General features: G+C 41.4%; 1 protein-coding gene across 1 annotated transcript in view; it reads right to left on the bottom strand.

The window, feature by feature from the left end:
• The window catches only part of BCAR3 (BCAR3 adaptor protein, NSP family member), a 125,421-nt gene that overhangs the window by 80,093 nt on the left and 27,489 nt on the right, over positions 1–17,839 (bottom strand). Inside the window, exon 3 of the mRNA XM_066376749.1 lies at positions 4,116–4,155. Within this exon, the coding sequence (XP_066232846.1) occupies positions 4,116–4,155 (40 nt within the window). The remainder of the gene's footprint in view (positions 1–4,115; positions 4,156–17,839) is intronic.

Raw genomic sequence — 17,839 nt, 5'->3', positions numbered from 1 at the left:
AAGGATTCTAAAAAATGTTAAAATAGCAGGGACATTGGCCCACTCCTGGTTTCTAGTTGTGGGGAAGACGGAGCCCATAGAGAAGGTGGTCAGTCTAAGATCATGCTGCTATCAGAACAAAGTGTGGGCCACGTCCCCTCTGTGGGGACCCTTAGGGGTGGTGTAACTGGGCATGCTCTACTGGAATGCTATCTGGGAAGGTTACCACAATGAGCGATTACCATTTATGCAGATTTTAGTACAATGCTTTTATCAAATTTTTATGAGGGTAATAATATGGCAGAAACCAAATGGGGGCAATAAACAGGAAAAGCAACCCAGAATGTAAACTCTACTACACTATTTTGCCGAGAGCTACTTCCTCCATTTAAAAAAAATTGGTTTTATCTCGGGTAAGGTATGCTAGGTACGCAGAGGAAAATTCCAGAGCTCCACACCACTAACCAATCACTAACAGCTAAAGTGTGGGAGGAAGGTGGAGCTGCTGCGGAGCTTTCTGCTTCCCAACCTGAAAGGAGTGTTTCTTTAAGACACAGCAGAAGAGAACTAATGACATTAGGTTACGGAGAGGGACCCCAGGGTCATACAGAACAGTTAAAGTCACACTTTCAAGATGATCATGCTTTGAGTTACTGCAAGAAAAAAAAAGGGGGGGGGGGAATAGAGGGCTAGGAAAACAAGGAAAAAGGAGAAGAAAACTCCCCTCTCTGATGGCCAGAATTCGAGAGAAACAGTGGAGAATGAGATTCCTAAATCCCCAGCTGCTGTGGGTCTGCTCTAATTTTCTGATCTTATCCAAGCCTGGAACTCAGCGGGGAGGGTGTAGGTGCTGTTGAGGCCCCAGCAGGAGTGGAGCCTGAGGCTGGCGGCCTGCCTGACAGGGGAAAGAACCACCCAACAGCCTGGGGCTCCCCAGCCTGCACAGTCCCCTCCATTCCTCTCTCAGAGGAGCTACTGGTAGCCTAGCAACCAGGACGGGTCCGTTCACACTGCATTATGTGTGCAATACAAAGTGCAGGAGTGCCAGGAGGACACAAAGTACAAACTGGATGGAACTGAATTTTGGATTCATTCTCTCCCCAGCGCCCTCCTGCCACAACCTGCAGCCCTATCACCCCATTTGTCCTGCTCCCACGTCAGTGCTTCCTCTCCCCCAGACCCAAGGAGGCCCCGCGGTCCTAAATTGCTCCCTGATGTCTAGGCACTGGGAAAATCACACGAAGATGGTTAGCAAGTCTCCAATGGAAGGAAGAGAGGCATCTGAAGACACAAAGAGGGACACCAGTGGCCAGAGCTCAAACAGGATAAGAACTGCTGTCTGCTGGCCACACTGGCTGTTTCCACTGCAGAGATGAGACTCAGCAGCCGCCCACCATTCCGAGGTCACAAAGAGTCCCTAAAAATTCGGTATCTTGACTTGTTCATTAGGCTAATAAATCTGCCTCTGCCAAGTGGACCCTATACAATGTAACATATTTTACATAAAATCTCTACTCATGCCACGATTTCTCCTAAAAATTAAGAGGACAAGGTTTACAAGGAAGAAACAGCTCCCAGTCAGGAAGGCCAAACTGAATCTCACTTTATCTGCCAGTCTCTGGCTTCGCTCCATCACCTCCAACCACCCTCTGGTCACCAGGCACTAGCTAACACTGATTTGCAAGGCCTTTGTGGCATGAACCCCTATCGGCTAGGCTCGAGAAGGCAGCTAAGCCCGAGAAATGGTTGGATGGGCTTGTGCTGGCCCAAGAAGATGGCACCAGACACAGGGAGTCATGCAGACCTTGAGGTCAAAGGCCTCTATGAACGTGCTCTCAGAGGGTCAGTGCCCAGAGAAGCAAATGGGAATACCCCCATTCACCCAACAAATCCCCAAGCCATCCCTCAAAACCAAGGGCAAAGTCAGAAAGGAAGAAATCTGTGATGCATTCAGGCAGCACAGAGAAACCTCATTTAACCGACCAGATTAAGACACAGTTAAGAGAAAAGGGCCACCTTCAGGACACCTCAGCAAGTCCTGGAAAAGAAGTATGTCTCGGAGCCACAAGAACCATTCCATCACATCTCACGGCTGGGGAGGCAGGGAGAGCCCAGCTAGACGGAAGCTACTGGCAACCCCACTCTCTCCTTGGTCAACATGACTCGAGTCATAAAGCCCAACATTCATGAGTGAGATACAGTAGCTTAGATAATACTAAAACAGGTCACTCCAAAAGTCCCTGTATAGCTTCAGAATTCATTACTGGGTTATCTTAAAAGGTTTGGACTTTTGCATAAGAAAAAGCTGAGTTATTGGTATAAGGGGAGGGGGAGTACTTGCCGAGAGCAGCCCGAGTGACCTGGAGTGGGAGATGGCCAATTCCTGGCACATGGCAGGGAGTGAGTTTTTAAGGGGATGCTGTGATGTGCACAAAAGCACATATGACACATCTAGGAGGGACATAGACACACCATTTACAATGCTCTGACCAGATTCTGACATGGTGACCTTGCTGATTTAGGATGACATATTCGTCCCTGGGAAACCATAGGTCAGACGTAGCCTGGGCATAAGAGAGGGGGAAAAAAATAATACCCATCTCCATCCCAACAAACTATGATGACTGCCTCACCTGACCAAAGGGTTCTACTCGAGTTCCTACCTGTACCTTCCAGCCTCTGGTCTACAGCAGCGATTTTCAACAGGTGTGCCACAAGAATTTTTAAAACATGCAATACCTGACTGTGTAGTCAGGAGCACTGACCTCTTTTTCCTTAGATTGTCAAATAAAAAAATGACAACAGTATGAACGAATCAAAATTATACCTATTTTTTTTTCTCAGATTGGCAAAAAAATATACTTTTGGTGTGCCACAGAATCTTATTAGCTTATGTGTGCCATGAGATGAAAAAGGTTGAAAATCACTGCTCTACGGGAAAGACATGCCAAAACCTTGGGGCAGGCACAGGAGCACAAACAAGCAACAGGCTGAAGGCTCTCAAAATGGGAGAACAAAGATGACTGTGGCCCCTCTGAGGCAAGCACCTTAAGTCCTAACTCATGCCATTTCTCCTAAAAATTAATAATATCATTCTTTGTACTCTTTGTGCTAGGTGTCCATAACCTTCCTTTAATGTTTTTATTTTGCTTAACACAAGTAAAATGGATTTCCGTGACTTGCAACCAAGCAATTCCTGACAACTGCTAAATCTCTCTTAGGAAATAATCCATTTCCCCCTTCATATTATAATTAAAAAACTATTATAAAAAAAAAAGTAACATGTGATGGTGTAAGTAAAGATAGTAGCTGCGACAATTCAGGATTCTCTAGTAGGTGCCAGATTTAACTACAGCTCTCAAAAATAAAATAAAGCAAACATACACACCCGAAAAATGGGGCAGGGGACTGAGGGAAGGTGTGAAAAGCATCTTTTCTTTCTGCTGAGAAGGAAAGCACTGTACAGAAGCAATGACTGCTTAGGAGCACTAACTGGCAGCCCCACTGGCCAATGAGGTGTCCCCACGGCGCACATTCCACATCTGCCACTGAGCGAGGCGGTGGCTGCTGAGAAGGGAGGGGCAGCTCAGACCACCGCAGTCCTCCTTGGAAGATAAACACAGGTTCACGGTTCCTCATCCACCATTCCAAAATCCAAAAACCTCTGAAAATGGAAAATAACTCACTTGGCTGCCAAACACACCTGACCTCATTTGGTGGCAAAACAAGACCTGAACTATATAAAATCATTTGTAGTCTACTTATCCCACGCAGGGTGAAATTCCTTACATTCCCTGCTGAAACAATGAGTTTGGTTACGGGGTGCTACCCTACACCTCTTTGCGAGTGTTTTGTAGATATGTACCATGTTACATTTCTTTTAAGATTCTCAATTTTAAAACACATCTGACCCTAAGAGTTTCAGATAAGGGGGAAAGACTGTAGACCTACACTGGGATGAGGTAAGACCCCTTTCAGAGTTTACTAAGGGCCTAAAACAGTCGAATTGCCTCCAGGTTGTTTCAATCTGATCAGCAAATACACAAGTCAGACTGCAGCAGTGTTTGGCAACACTGTTAAAAATGGGACATCCATTACATTGGGTCCTAATTTCCCCTTAAATCCTGGTTTCCTACCTTCACATATTCCAGAGTTGGGTCCACAAGTTGCTGATCCCTGAAAAGACAAAACACAAATATGAGAACAATTAGGAACAACGCATACTTGCACTGAGTAAAATGTATCCAACATTATTTCACCCTAGTCATCCAACTTAGTAAGATGGGCCCACCTCCCAGACCATCCCCGGGAAGCTAGGACACAGATCCCTTCCACTGTGTGTTGGGGTGGGGGTAGGATACCACCATGACCTCAGTCTAGAAGCAGTGCTCACTTTATTGTCACATCCCCACCCCAAATGTTATTTATATATGGTACTTCTACATCCACTAGACTAGAGCATAACAATTAGCCTTCAAGTCTGAAGCAAAGAGCTTTGAGGAGGACAAAGGTGGGAGTGAAGTGAGCTGGCTGCCCAAACGTGCAGCAGTCTGGACCAGGCAGCTGTGTCGCACCCACTCTGACAAGTAAATGGAGGCTCAGGCAGGCGAAGCGGCTGCCCACGGTCACCCAGCACTAACAGAGAGAAAGGAGCATTGTATCACTTCTGCTTCTAAACCACATCTCTCTCTTCTCTCTTCTTTTAATTTTTATTTATTGATTTTAGTGAGAGAGGAAGGGAGAGAGAGAGAGAGAAACAGGAACATAGATCTGTTCCTGTATGTGCCCTGACCACTCACAGTGGTCTGCCCTGTTTGTGCAGAAAGATATTAGAACCACTGAAATGCTGTTTCTCATCTTCTTCCAATTTCCGTTTTTATGTATATTAAAAAATGTACATGACATACATTAATACATGTATAGATAAACAGGATCATGGGAGCTGTTTCAGTCAAATGCTTTTGGTCTCAGGATCTCCTTATGCTCCAAATTATTAAGGACCCCAAAAGGCTTTTGTTCATGTGGATTACACTGACTGATTATTGGTAACAGAAATTAAAACTGAGAAATTTTCAAAAATTTTATCTATCACTTCATATTTTAAAAATAAACCCATCATATGTTTACATACATAATGTTTTTTATAAAAAATAGATGTCTTTCAGAACAGAAATTCAGTGATGAGAAGAGTGACACTATCTCACATTTTTGCAAAATTTTTTAATGTGTGGCTTAGTTGAAGACAGCTGACTTCTCATGTCTACTTCTTCAGCCAAGTAGCTACGTCCTGTTTGAAATGAAGAAAATCCAGTGTCATACAAATATGTAGTTGGAAAAGGGAGGAGCATTTTAATAGACTTTTCAGGTACTTAATGGATATTCTTCTTTGATTCCATACCAAACTGTGGCAAGTGGTAGTTTCTTAAACATTAGTTGTAATGTAGAATCTGAAAGTGTATTCTCATTCTTCTGCATCGGTCTACATTTTATTTATTTATTTATTTTTTTTACAGAGGCAGAGATAGACAGGGACAGACAGGAATGGAGAGAGATGAGAAGCATCAATCATCAGTTTCTCCTTGCGCATTGCGACTTCTTAGTTGTTCATTGATTGCTTTCTCACATGTGCCTTGACCGCGGGCCTTCAGCAGACCGAGTAACCCCTGCTGGAGCCAGCGACCTTGGGTCTAAGCTGGTGAGCTCTTTGCTCAAGCCAGATGAGCCCGTGCTCAAGCTGGCGACCTCGGGGTCTCGAACCTGGGTCCTTCCACATCCCAGTCCGACGCTCTATCCACTGCGCCACCACCTGGTCAGGCTCGGTCAACATTTTAAATGAACCTTTCACCCATCTGCGATTCTGTAATCACTATTCTAGCAAACACTGGTTTGTTGAGTTGTGCAGATCTTCCCAATTTTGACCCATTTCATTATAATATAAAAAAAGAATCACATGTTAATACGAATGTTGATCTCATCAGAAGTAATTAAGTATTGGGAGGTGTTAAGCTCATGGTAGAGGATACAAGTTTTCCAAAGTTCTAATTTCCACTTGAAAGCTTGAATTTTTTCATTGGCAGTCAACACTGTCAAATATATATATATGGAGAGAGAGAGAGAGAGCGCTTCAGTTCACTGATTTTGGGGACAATATCTGCTAAATAGTAAAACCACATAGTCATGATTTCCAATTTTAACTCTTATTTTAGGTGCTCAAATATCCTTCTCTTGGTAAATTCTTTTTAGAATTTTGTCTAGGATCTGCTCTCCCCACCAGATGTAGCTGTAAACTCCCCCACCCCCCATTTGAAAGCTAAAATATTTCTCTCTCTCTTTCTCCTGAAATGCATCTGAAAACTCTCCCTCAGGGGAAGCCCCTCAAACTCTCTTGGGAAGAGGTGACCCACATGCACCAGGCCAGGCACTTTGCTGGGTGGTCCCTGTGGCAGTGCTGGCTGCAGTTAGCAAGTCCCCACTTGGAGACCATGGCCTCAAAGCAGGCCTGTGCTCTTCCCACGCCCCACTCTCCTGCACAGGGACCTCGGTGCCCAGGGACCTTGGTGCTCTCCCAAATGCCCCTCCATCCTTCGATGAAATCCCACGTTCCTGTCTGATCCCCCATCACACGCACACCGTTGGCAAAAGAGAAGGAAACCAAAGGCGCTGGTTAGGGACAAACTGGAGTCCTCCTCTGCCCGCCCCCAGACGAACCCTGCTAAGGCAGCCCTGTCATTGTGTTATGAGAGCAGAGGGGAACCCAAGTGTTCTAAAGTTCTAGGTCAGGACTCCAAGGGTGCCTAGGGGATCCTCATATTCTTCTCCTCACCCTTTTAGAGACGCCGGGGAGGGAGCACAGGGAGCATAAATAAAACTGAGTGGGTGTGTTACAAATCCAAAAGCTTTAAAAGCCATTGCCTTGAACCAAATCAAAATTATATTTAAATGTTGAAGTGTTGTGTCTCTTTTCCAGCCAGCTAACCAGCAAGGCATGAGCTAGAAAACGCACAGTTGGCCCTGCAGCCCCAGCCTCTAATTTGAAATTGAATATCCAATTATTCATACAAGACTGTGCAGCAAACACTCCTTGAACCACAGATTTATAATCTCCAACAGAGATCACTAGAAAACAAACAGAGGAACTTGGCAAAATAAATTTTAAAAAGTTTTAAAATATTTTTTTAAAAAAATGAATCCTCACCCATGTGAACCCATGATGTCGTGTGCGTCTCTCCTTACAACTGAAGTCTGGCAGGCGCCCACGCCCCTCTGTCAGGCCTGTGCCCCCGGTGCACCGTCCACCGATGGCAGGGATGCATCAGGGTGAAACTGGACTCGCCTGTTATTTAGTTTTTAAGTTTATTAAGTTTTAAATAACATCACTGTGTTTATTCCAGTTAAATTATTCTTTCCACTTTCCGCTTTCTTAAGTTCATTCTGAGGGATGCTGAATTGGCAGCTACGGAAACGATATATTTATTAGTTCAGTTTGTTTCTCATCTGTAACCAGGTTAATAATTTCCTCCCTCTTAAAAGGACACTTGATCTATAAGTGTTTGCTGTTTTGAGCTAAGAGGTTCTCCATCTTGAATAATACACAAGCAAAATTTCACTAAGAGAGATCTTTCCCAAGTGGTTGGAGTACAGATGGGGAAGGAAATACCCTATGTCTGTCTTAAATTATAGAATATTTTATATGAATGAATATTAACTTTTTTTTTCCAAAGGGCTTAGTTTTTTCTCTTTTGAGAGAGAGAGGAGAAGGGGGAAGAAGGGAGGGAGAGAGAGAGAGGAGGAAGAGAGAGAGAGAGAGAGAGAGGAGGAAGGGAGAGAGAGAGAGAAGAGGAAGGGAGAGAGAAAGAGAGAGAGAGGAGGAGGAGCGAGAGGCAGGCAGGAAGGGAGAAAGCAGGAGAGTGAGGGAAGCATTCACTTATTGCTTCACTTTAGTTGTGCATTAATTGCTTCTCACACGTGCTTTGACCGGGGAATTGGACTGGTGACCTCGGGCTCAAGTTGATCCAGCAACCCTTGCTCAAACCAGCAATCTTGGTTCACATCAGCAACCTTGGGATCATGTCCACAATTCTTCACTCAAGCCAGTAAGCCCACACTCAAACCAGTGACATTGAGTTTCAAATCGGTAACTTCAGTGCTCTGGGTGGATGCTCTATCCACTGCACAATCACCAGTCAGGCTGTTTACGTCTTTAAATATTATAGAATAAAATAATGGCTAAAGGTTGCCAAACAAATGTACTTTTAAATATAACATATAAAGGCATCACTGGTAATAAAAATGATTATACCATTTAATGAAAGAATATGAGAAACTAGATGCAACTATTTCAGACTGAGTAGGAAAAACATTCCCCTGAAAATTCACACACACTAGGAATTCCCAGAGTGGGCACACATGCTTTGTACAGGTGGCATGGTGTCTGCATTCCAGTTCACTGCACGGTGTATTTATTGGTACATGGTCTCTCCCCCTACAAGGTGAACTCCCCGAGAGTACTGATGTGTCTACTTCATGCCCAGTGCGTTCCTTAGCTCTTACATGCATCCCACAGGCATCACTAGGCATCTACAGTATGCTATGCACTAGGCCAGACAATGGAAACACAGGAATCTGGGACAAAGGCCCTGCTCTCAGACAGATTACAGGCAAGTAGGGAAGACAGAGCAAAAGATCCAAACAACTCAAGTGAGAGAGCAGTTAGTGAAAGAGAAACACCATAGAGAGGTCTTTCCCCAACATCTGAGCTAAGTTTTGAGTGCTGAATTAGTACCTGTCCCAGTGCAGAAGCTGAGGGGTAGGTGGTGATGAGAAATGCCCAGGCAACGAGAGAAACGTGCAAACACACGGCGGCATGAGACAATACAATACGTTTGGGGAACCACAAGTGCACAGGAGTTAACTGCACCCCAGTCCAGGCCACCCTCATCTCTCACCCTTCCTCCACTCCAGCTCCCCAATCTCCACATGGCAGCCAGAATGATCCTTACTCAGATCACTGCATCTCACACATACCCAGGTCAAAATCCTCTAACTGCTCCCATTCACTCAGAACAAAATCCTGAAGACCATGGTTTTCAAGACCCTGGTTGGAATGAGCCCAGTTAGCTCTCCAACCTCATTATGATAGGCAGAATTATGAAGATGTTGCCCTCCCAAGGTTCCCTTTCCCTGGTGAGTCAATCAAACACTAATCCAAGTACTGCTGTGAGGGGATTTTGTAGATGTAATTAAAGTCCCAAATCAGTTGACATTAAGGTATGGCAATTATCGGAGTGGACCTGACTTGAAGAGTGAGACAGATCCTACATAAGGAATCCTGTTGTTAGGAGAGGTCCTGAAACAGGCCCATGGCATGGAACTCTGAGCATGGCAGATTCTTCCTCAGAGCCTCAGAAATAAAATAAGGGCATAATCACAGATACAAAAGAGCATAGAAAGAGAATACTATGAATAATTTTTACACCAATAAATTTTAAAGCTTAGGAAAAATTAACAAATTTCTAGAAAAATAAGACAAAAATAAACAGAAAATCTGAATAGTCCTATAACCATTAAAAAAAATGAAATTAACAGTTCAATATCTTCTTACAGGTCTACATGGTTTTACTATCTAGCAAGTTCTGCCAAATTTTGAAATTGTTACTTAAAAATTATATAAACTCTTCAAGTGACTTAAGAAAGAGGATATTATAACTTTGATACAAAAAGACAAGATCAAGAAGAGAAAGAAAAAATATAGGCTAATTTTACACATGAATAAATACAAAAAATCCTAAGCAAAAAATTTGACAATCCAAATACAAGAATGTATAAAAATACAGCATAACCAAATTGAGTTGACACAAGAATATAGGGTCAGTTTAACATGAGAAAATGTATTAATACAATTTATCACAATAACAAATTAAATGAGAAAAATTATTTTGGGCATCTAACTGACGGGGGTGGGGAAACATTTAAAAAATCATCTTTTCATGATCTTGACAAGAAAAAAGTTAATTCTTCATAAATTAGATATAGTAAAAACAAAACAAAACACTGTAACCTGACAAAGGGTATCTTTGTCAAAATCCAAAAACCTATCAGGGACCACCTTTTAAAGTATTTGACTGTCTAACTACTATGCTGTACACCTGAAACTAATACAAAATAATATTGACTATTAACTATAATTTAAAAAAACACAAGAAATACAAAATTATAAACACAAAATTAGTGAAAAAGTTTTGGAAGGTGGCTATGCAAGTAAAGAACCAGGAAATTAAGGTACATTAAAGTAAGTCTGTTTCTAGCTTCATATACTATAAACCTTCACCTATTAAGTTCAATATTGAATTAATAATAGAGCTAAATATTAAAAAAATAGAAACCTCAGCAAGCATCATTCTTTTTCTTTTTTCTTTTTTTTTTTAAGTGAGAGGAGGGGAGATAGAGAGATAGACTTCTGAATACACCCTGACTAGGATTCACCTGGCAACCCTTGTCTGGAGCCTATGCTCCAATCAATGGAGCTATCCTCAGCACCCAGGGCCAATGCTTGAACCAATCGAGCCACTGGCGGTGAGAGGGGAAGAGAGAGAAGGAGGAGAGAAGCAGATGGTCTTTCTCATGTGTGTCTTGACCAGGAATTGAACCTGGGACGTCCACATGCCAGGCTGATGCTCTATCCACTGAGCAAACCAGCCATGGCCACAAGCATCATTATTAATAGTGAAGAATCAGAATCATTACTAAAACCAATCCATCCATCAATCAATCAGAAACAAGACTAGGGTGTCCATTATTACTTCTTCTGTGTACCATTGTCCTGGAGATCCTGGCCAGTACAGTTAAGTAAGCAAGAAAAATAAAAGGTATAAGAACTGGAAAAAGGAGAAGAAAACTGTCATGATTCACAAATAACTGTCAACATAGAACATTCAAAGAACCCATATAGAACTTGTAAGGAAGGACAGCAAGGTTCCTAGATAGGAAGCACTGTGCAAAAATCTTAGATTTAAAACTTACTGATGGTGGGGACCCAAGCCAGCGACAGAGTAAGGAAATGTTCCACTTACCTCCTCTCCAGACAAAACTGGAGTTAGAATTAAATTTAAGAAGAAATACACTAAAAAACCAACTCAAGACTAAAGGAAGAGGAGTCTTTTTTTTTTTCTTTTTTTTTACAGAGACAGAGAGAGGGATAGATAGGGACAGACGGACAGGAATGGAGAGAGATGAGAAGAATCAATCATTAGTTTTTCGTTGCGACACCTTAGTTGTTCATTGATTGCTTTCACATATGTGCCTTGACCGTGGGGCTACAGCAGACTGAGTAACCCTTTGCTCAAGCTAGCGACCTCGGGTCCAAGCTGGTGAGCTTTTACTCAAACCAGATGAGCCTGCACTCAAGCTGGCGACCTCGGGGTCTTGAAATTGGGTCCTCCGTATCCCAGTCCAATGCTCTATCCACTGTGCAACCGCCTGGTCAGGCGGAAGAGGAGTCTTATAACCAAGGATTCACAGAAGATGCCATATTGAGACTCCAAACAGGTTGCTGAGGGCCAGTCACTGGCAGTTTCTTACACTGGTCTGCACCAGGTTCCCTCCAAAGAGGCCCAGAACCAACACACCCAGTGGCCAGCTACAAACAACATCAGAACAGGATTCACCTAGCATTACAAGCTCTTCCAAGGGAGAGCTCATCAGGCACCAAACCCAGCTGAGGCGAATTCTGCTTCCTGTGGTCACCTGCATGGCAGCTCACATGCATTGTATGAGGTAGAGCCTCACAGCCAGCCAGCTCAAGTCCCAAATACCCTGCCCTGCTGGGCTCAGTTCCACTGGGGGTAAGGGTGAGAGGCTTAGAGCTCAGACATTCAAAATGTGAATTTCTTGGAGCCTACTGTTGGGACCAGAGAAAGGGCTTAGCAACCTCCTGGGGGCGGGGCCACAATCAGCCACTGGAAGACTCTCTCAATCTTCTTCCCTGAGACCAGTGGCTTCTCAGCTGAAAGAACTTCTTCAGAGGGTACTGTCAGCCCCACCTAACCTGAACTTGCTACTCACCACTCTGGGGGAGAAATAGACTTGGAGTGTCCAGCAGTGGCTGAGGGATTAGGCTCTAGAGTAGGGGCCACTTTTGCCATACCTAGTGCCTAAGAAACCCCCCCACCACTAAGCAGGGGTCCCATTAACATTGTCCTCCCAACTTTAGTTGCCCTACCCTACCAAGCTTGCAACCTGTGGAGGGGTTGGTAGAGTGAGGCCAGTCTGAACCCATTCTACAGAGAAGACTCTGCAGAAAGACCAGGCAGCTGTAAGGGGAGGTGGAGCAGCTGAAAAGTGGAGGAAAATCTTAAGGAACTTGGGTCCTTTTACAGAGCTGGCCTCAGCTCTAAGCAGGAGGAAGTAGATTCTTATGCACAGGTTGGCCCCTCCCACACACACCCAGGCACAGAAAACACAGACATCAACAGTGAACAGAGTGGTAGCTCCAGACAGGTAGCCCATAGCTGGTTACAAACAACATCTGACATCAACCTGTATCCAAACCCCGTCTTGAGGTCTCAGAACCAACCTAGCCAGTGGTGGATTACAGACCGCACCAACGCTATACCCAACTAGCCACACAGCAGCACACCCAAAGGGGGAGTCCAGCAGACACTAGACCAAACTGAGAATAATTGTGCTCCAGAGGACAGCCACTAAACAATATCTAATGTATGTACTTGAGTTGACCCTTAGAGCCAGCCAGCCTGAAGTGTTAAGTTCATTCAGCCAGCCTTGAAAGGGCCAAAAGTATTCAAGACTCACAACAGGAAGGTACATATAACGCTCAAGAAACATTCCTAGAGCAAGGAGCTCAGGTGGCCTGGAGGTTTGTACCACTGAGCCCATCTTCTTCATCAAGACATCATAACAAATTTTGGAGTCAGAGCAGAGATAGCTAATACACAGACAAAATGGGCAAAGAAATATGCCCTAAAGGAATCAACAAGAGAAATCCTCAGAAAAAAATTAAATGAAATGGAAGCAACCAAACTACCAGAAGCAGACTTTAAAGCAATGATTATTAGTATGCTCAAGGATCTTAGAGCAAAAATGGATGATCTCAGTAAGAACTTAAAGAGATGGTAAGCATTAAAAAGGATATTAAAACCATAAAAAAGAACCAGTCAGAAATGGTGAATACAATATGTGAAGTGAAGACTGCAGTAGAAGGAATCAATAGCAGGTTGGATGAAGCAGAGGAACAAATCAGTGATTTAGAGGACAAGATAACAATAAGCACAGAAGCATAACAGCAAAAAGAAAACTCAAGAAAGCTGAGGAAACTAAAAGAACTCTGCAACAACATCAAGTGAAACAACAGCTGTATCACAGGGGTTCCAAAAAGAGAAGAGAATGAACAGGGATAGATGAAGACATCATAGCTGAAAACCTCCCTAATCTGGTGAAGAAACAAGTCACACAAATTCAAGAAGCACAGACAGTCCCAAACAAGATGAACCCCAAAAAGGCCCACACCATGACACAATCATAATTAAAATGCCAAAGTTGAGAGACAAAGGAAGAAACCTAGAAGCTGCAAGAGAAACTGCCTACAGAGGAGCCCCCAGGAGGCTGACATCTGACTTCTCAACAGAAACACTTGAGGCCAGAAGGGACTGGCAAGAAATACTTGTAGTGATGCAAAACAAAAACCTACAACCAAGACTACTCTATCCAGTAAAACCATAATTTAAAACTGAAGGAGAAATAATAATCTTCCCAGACAAAAAAAAAAAAAAAGCCAAAAGGAGGGAGTTCATTACCAAACCAGTATTGCAAGAAACCTTAAAGAGCATGCTATATAAATAAATAAATAAATAAAAATATATAAAAAAATAAAATAAAAATATATATAAAAAGCATGCTATAAGAAGAAAGGAAAAAAGAAATAGAGAAAAGAGGATTACAAATTCAAAGAATAAGATGGCAATAAATAAGTACATATCAATAATAACATTAAATGTAAGTGAATTAAATGCTCCAATCAAAAGACACAGAGTAGCTGAATGGATAAGAAAACAGGACCCATATATATGCTATCTACAAAAGACCCACCTCAAAACAAAAAACAAAAGATACACATAGACTGAAAGTGAAGGGATGGAGAAAAATATTCCATGCAAATAGAAATGAAAAAAAAAAAAGCTAGAGTAGCAATACTTATATCTGACAAAATAATCTTTAAAACAAAGGCTATTGTAAGGGGGAAAGGTCACTATATAATGACAAAGGGAGCCATCAAACAAGAGGATATAACCATTATAAATATTTATGCACCCAACATATGAGCACCTAAATATATAAAGCAGATTTTGATGGACATAAAGGTTGAGATTGACAGCAACACAGTAATTGTAGGGGATTTTTAACACCTCAGGAACATCAATGGATAGATTGTCCAGACAGAAAATCAACAAAGAAACAGCAGCCTTAAATGACACACTAGATCAACTAGATTTAACTGATATCTTCAGAATATTTCACCCCAAAGCAGCAGACTATACATTCTTTTCAAATGCACATGGCACATTTTCTAGGCTAGACCACATGTTAGGACACAAAACAAGTTTCAATAAATTTAAGAAGATTGAAATCATATCAAGCATCTTCTCTGACCACACTGACATGAAACTAGAAATCAAAATAGAAAATAGAAAAACTGAAAAACATTCAAACTCTTGGAGGCTAAATAGCATGTTATTAAATAACAAATGGGTTAACACTGAGATTAAGAAAGAAATCAAAAGCTACCTGGAAACAAATGAAAATGAGCATACAAACAACCCAAAATCTATGGAACACAGAGAAAACAGTCCTAAGAGGGAAGTTCATAGCATTACAGGCATACCTTGAGAAGAAAAATCTCAAATAAACAATCTAACCCTGCATATAAAAGAATTACAAGGCCCTGGCCGGTTGGCTCAGTGATAGAGCATTGGCCTGGCGTGCAGGAGTCCCGGGTTCGATTCCCAGCCAGGGCACACAGGAGAAGCGCCCATCTGCTTCTCCACCTCTCCCCCTCTCCTTCCTCTCTGTCTCTCTCTTCCCCTCCTCCAGCCAAGGCTCCATTGGAGCAAAGTTGGCTGGGGCGCTGAGGATGGCTCCATGGCCTCTGCCTCAGGCGCTAAAATGGCTCTGGTTGCAACAGAGCAACACCCAGGATGGGCAGAGCATCGCCCCCTGGTGGGCATGCCGGGTATATCCCGGTCGGGCGCATGCAGGAGTCTGTCTGACTGCCTCCCCGTTTCCAACTTCAGAAAAATACCAAAAAAAAAAAAAAAAAAAAAAAAGAATTACAAAAAGACCATCAAACAAAGCCTAGAATAAGTAAAAGGAAGGAAATAATAAAGATTAGAGTGGAAATAAATGACATAGAAACAAATACAAAAGATCAATGAAACCAAGAGCTGGTTCTCTAAAATGGTAAACAAAATTGACAAACCTTTAACCAGACTCACTAAGAAAAAAAAGAGGGAGTCAAATAAATAAAATCAGAAATGAAAGAGGAGAAGTAACAACTGACATCACAGAAATACAAAGAACTGTAAGAAAATACTGTGAAGAACTATATGTCAAAAAATCTAACAACCTAAGCAAAATGGATAAATTCCTAGAAACATACAATTTTCTAAAATTCAATCTGGAAAAATCAGAAAACCTGAGCAGACTAATTACCACAAATGAAATTGAAACAATAAAAAAACTCCCAGCAAACAAAAGTCCTGGATCAAATGGCTTCACAGGTGAATTTTACCAAACATTCAAAGAAGAACTAACACCTCAAACTATTCCAAAAAATTTAAGAGGAGGGAAGACTTCAAAGCTAATTTTATGAGGTATGCATGATCCTAATTCCAAAATTAGGAAAAGACACTATAGAAAAAGAAAATTATAGGCCAATATCCCTGATAAACATAGATGCCAAAATTCTCAATAAAATTTTAGCAAACCGGATCTAGCAATACATTAATTTTTTAAAATTTACTCATTTTAGAGAGGAGAGAGGGAGGGAGAGTGATAAAGAAAGAGAAGGGGAGGAGCAGAAAGCATCAACTCCCACATGTACCTTGACCAGGCAAGCCCAGGGTTTCAAACTGGTGATATCATCTTTCCAGGTCAACATTTTATCCTCTGCACCACCACAGGTCAGGCTACCAGTACATTAAAATGATTATATACATGAGCATGTGTGATTTATTTCGGGGGGACAAGGCTGGTATATTATTTGTAAATTCATAAATATGATTAATCACATAAACAAAATGAAGGCTTAAAAAACAATTATATTAATAGATGCAGAAAGGGCACTGTATAAACTCCAGCACCCATTTATGATTAAAACTCAGCAAAGTGGGAATAGAGGGCCCATACCTCAATATAATAAAAGTCATCTATGACAAACCTACAGCCAATATCATTCTCCATGGGCAAAAGCTAAAAGCAATCCCCTTAAGATCAGGAACAAAACAGGAGTGTTCCCACTCTTATTCAATATAGTACTGGAAGTCCTAGACACAATAATCAGACAAGAGGAAGAAATAAAAGGGATCTAAATTGGAAGAGAAGAAGTAAAATTGTCATTGTTTGCTGACAACATGATACTGTACATAGAAAACCCTAAAGTCTCTGCCAAGATCTAATAGACCTACTAATGAATCTGGCAAAGTGGCAGGCCATAAAATTGATATTCAGAAATCAGTGGCATTTTTATCCACCAATAACAAACTGTCAGAAAAAGAAATTAAGAAAACAATCCCATTTACGATTTTAACAATGATAAAAAAATAAAGTAACTAAAAATAAATTTAACCAAGAAGGTAAAAGACTTGTACTTGGAAAATTATAAGACATTTAAACAAGGAATTAAGGAAGATATAAACAAGTGGAAGCATATACCATGTTCATAAATAGGAAGAATAAACATAATTAAAATGTCTATATTACCCAAAGCAACCTATAAATTCAATGCAATTCCTATTAAAATACCAATGGCATACTTCAAAGATATTGAACAAATACTCCAAAAATTTATATGGAACCAAAAAAGAACCTATATAGCCTCAGCAATCTTGAAAATGAAGAACAAAATGGGAGGTACCACGTTTGCTGATATCAAACTATATTACAAGCCCATTGTAATCAAAACAGCCTGATACTGGCATAAGAACAGGCATATAGATCAATGGAATAGAACAGAGAACCCAGAAAGAAACCCATGCCTTATGGTCAATTAATATTTGACAAAGGAGGCAAGAGTATACTATAGAGTAAAGACAGTCTCTCTAAAAAATGGTGTTTGGAAAACTGGACAGGTACACGCAAAGAAATGAAACTAGACCACCAACTTACACTACTCACAAAAATAAACTCAAAATGGATAAAAGACTTAAATGTAAGTTGTGAAACCATAAAAATCCTAGAAGAAAACATAGGCAGTAGAATCTCAGACATCTCTCATAGCAATATTTTTGCCGGTATATATCCACAGGCAAATGAAATAAAGGAAAAAATAAACAAACAGGACTATGTCAAACTAAAAAACTTTTGCACAGCAAAAGAAAACACTAACAAAATAAAAATACAACCCACATAATGGGAGAACATATTTGTCAATACATCTGATAAGGGGTTAATGACCAAAATTTATAAAGAATTTATAAAACTCAACACCAGGAAAACAAACAATCCAATTAAAAAATAGGCAAAGGATCTGAATAGACACTTTTCCAAAGAGGACATACAGATGGCCAATAGGCATATGAAAAAATACTCAACATCACTAATCATTAGAGAAATGCAAATTAAAACCACAATG

Source organism: Saccopteryx leptura, chromosome 3 (assembly GCF_036850995.1).
Source record: "Saccopteryx leptura isolate mSacLep1 chromosome 3, mSacLep1_pri_phased_curated, whole genome shotgun sequence".
Classification (NCBI taxonomy): domain Eukaryota; kingdom Metazoa; phylum Chordata; class Mammalia; order Chiroptera; family Emballonuridae; genus Saccopteryx; species Saccopteryx leptura.
This window is presented reverse-complemented; position numbering and strand designations above follow the sequence as displayed.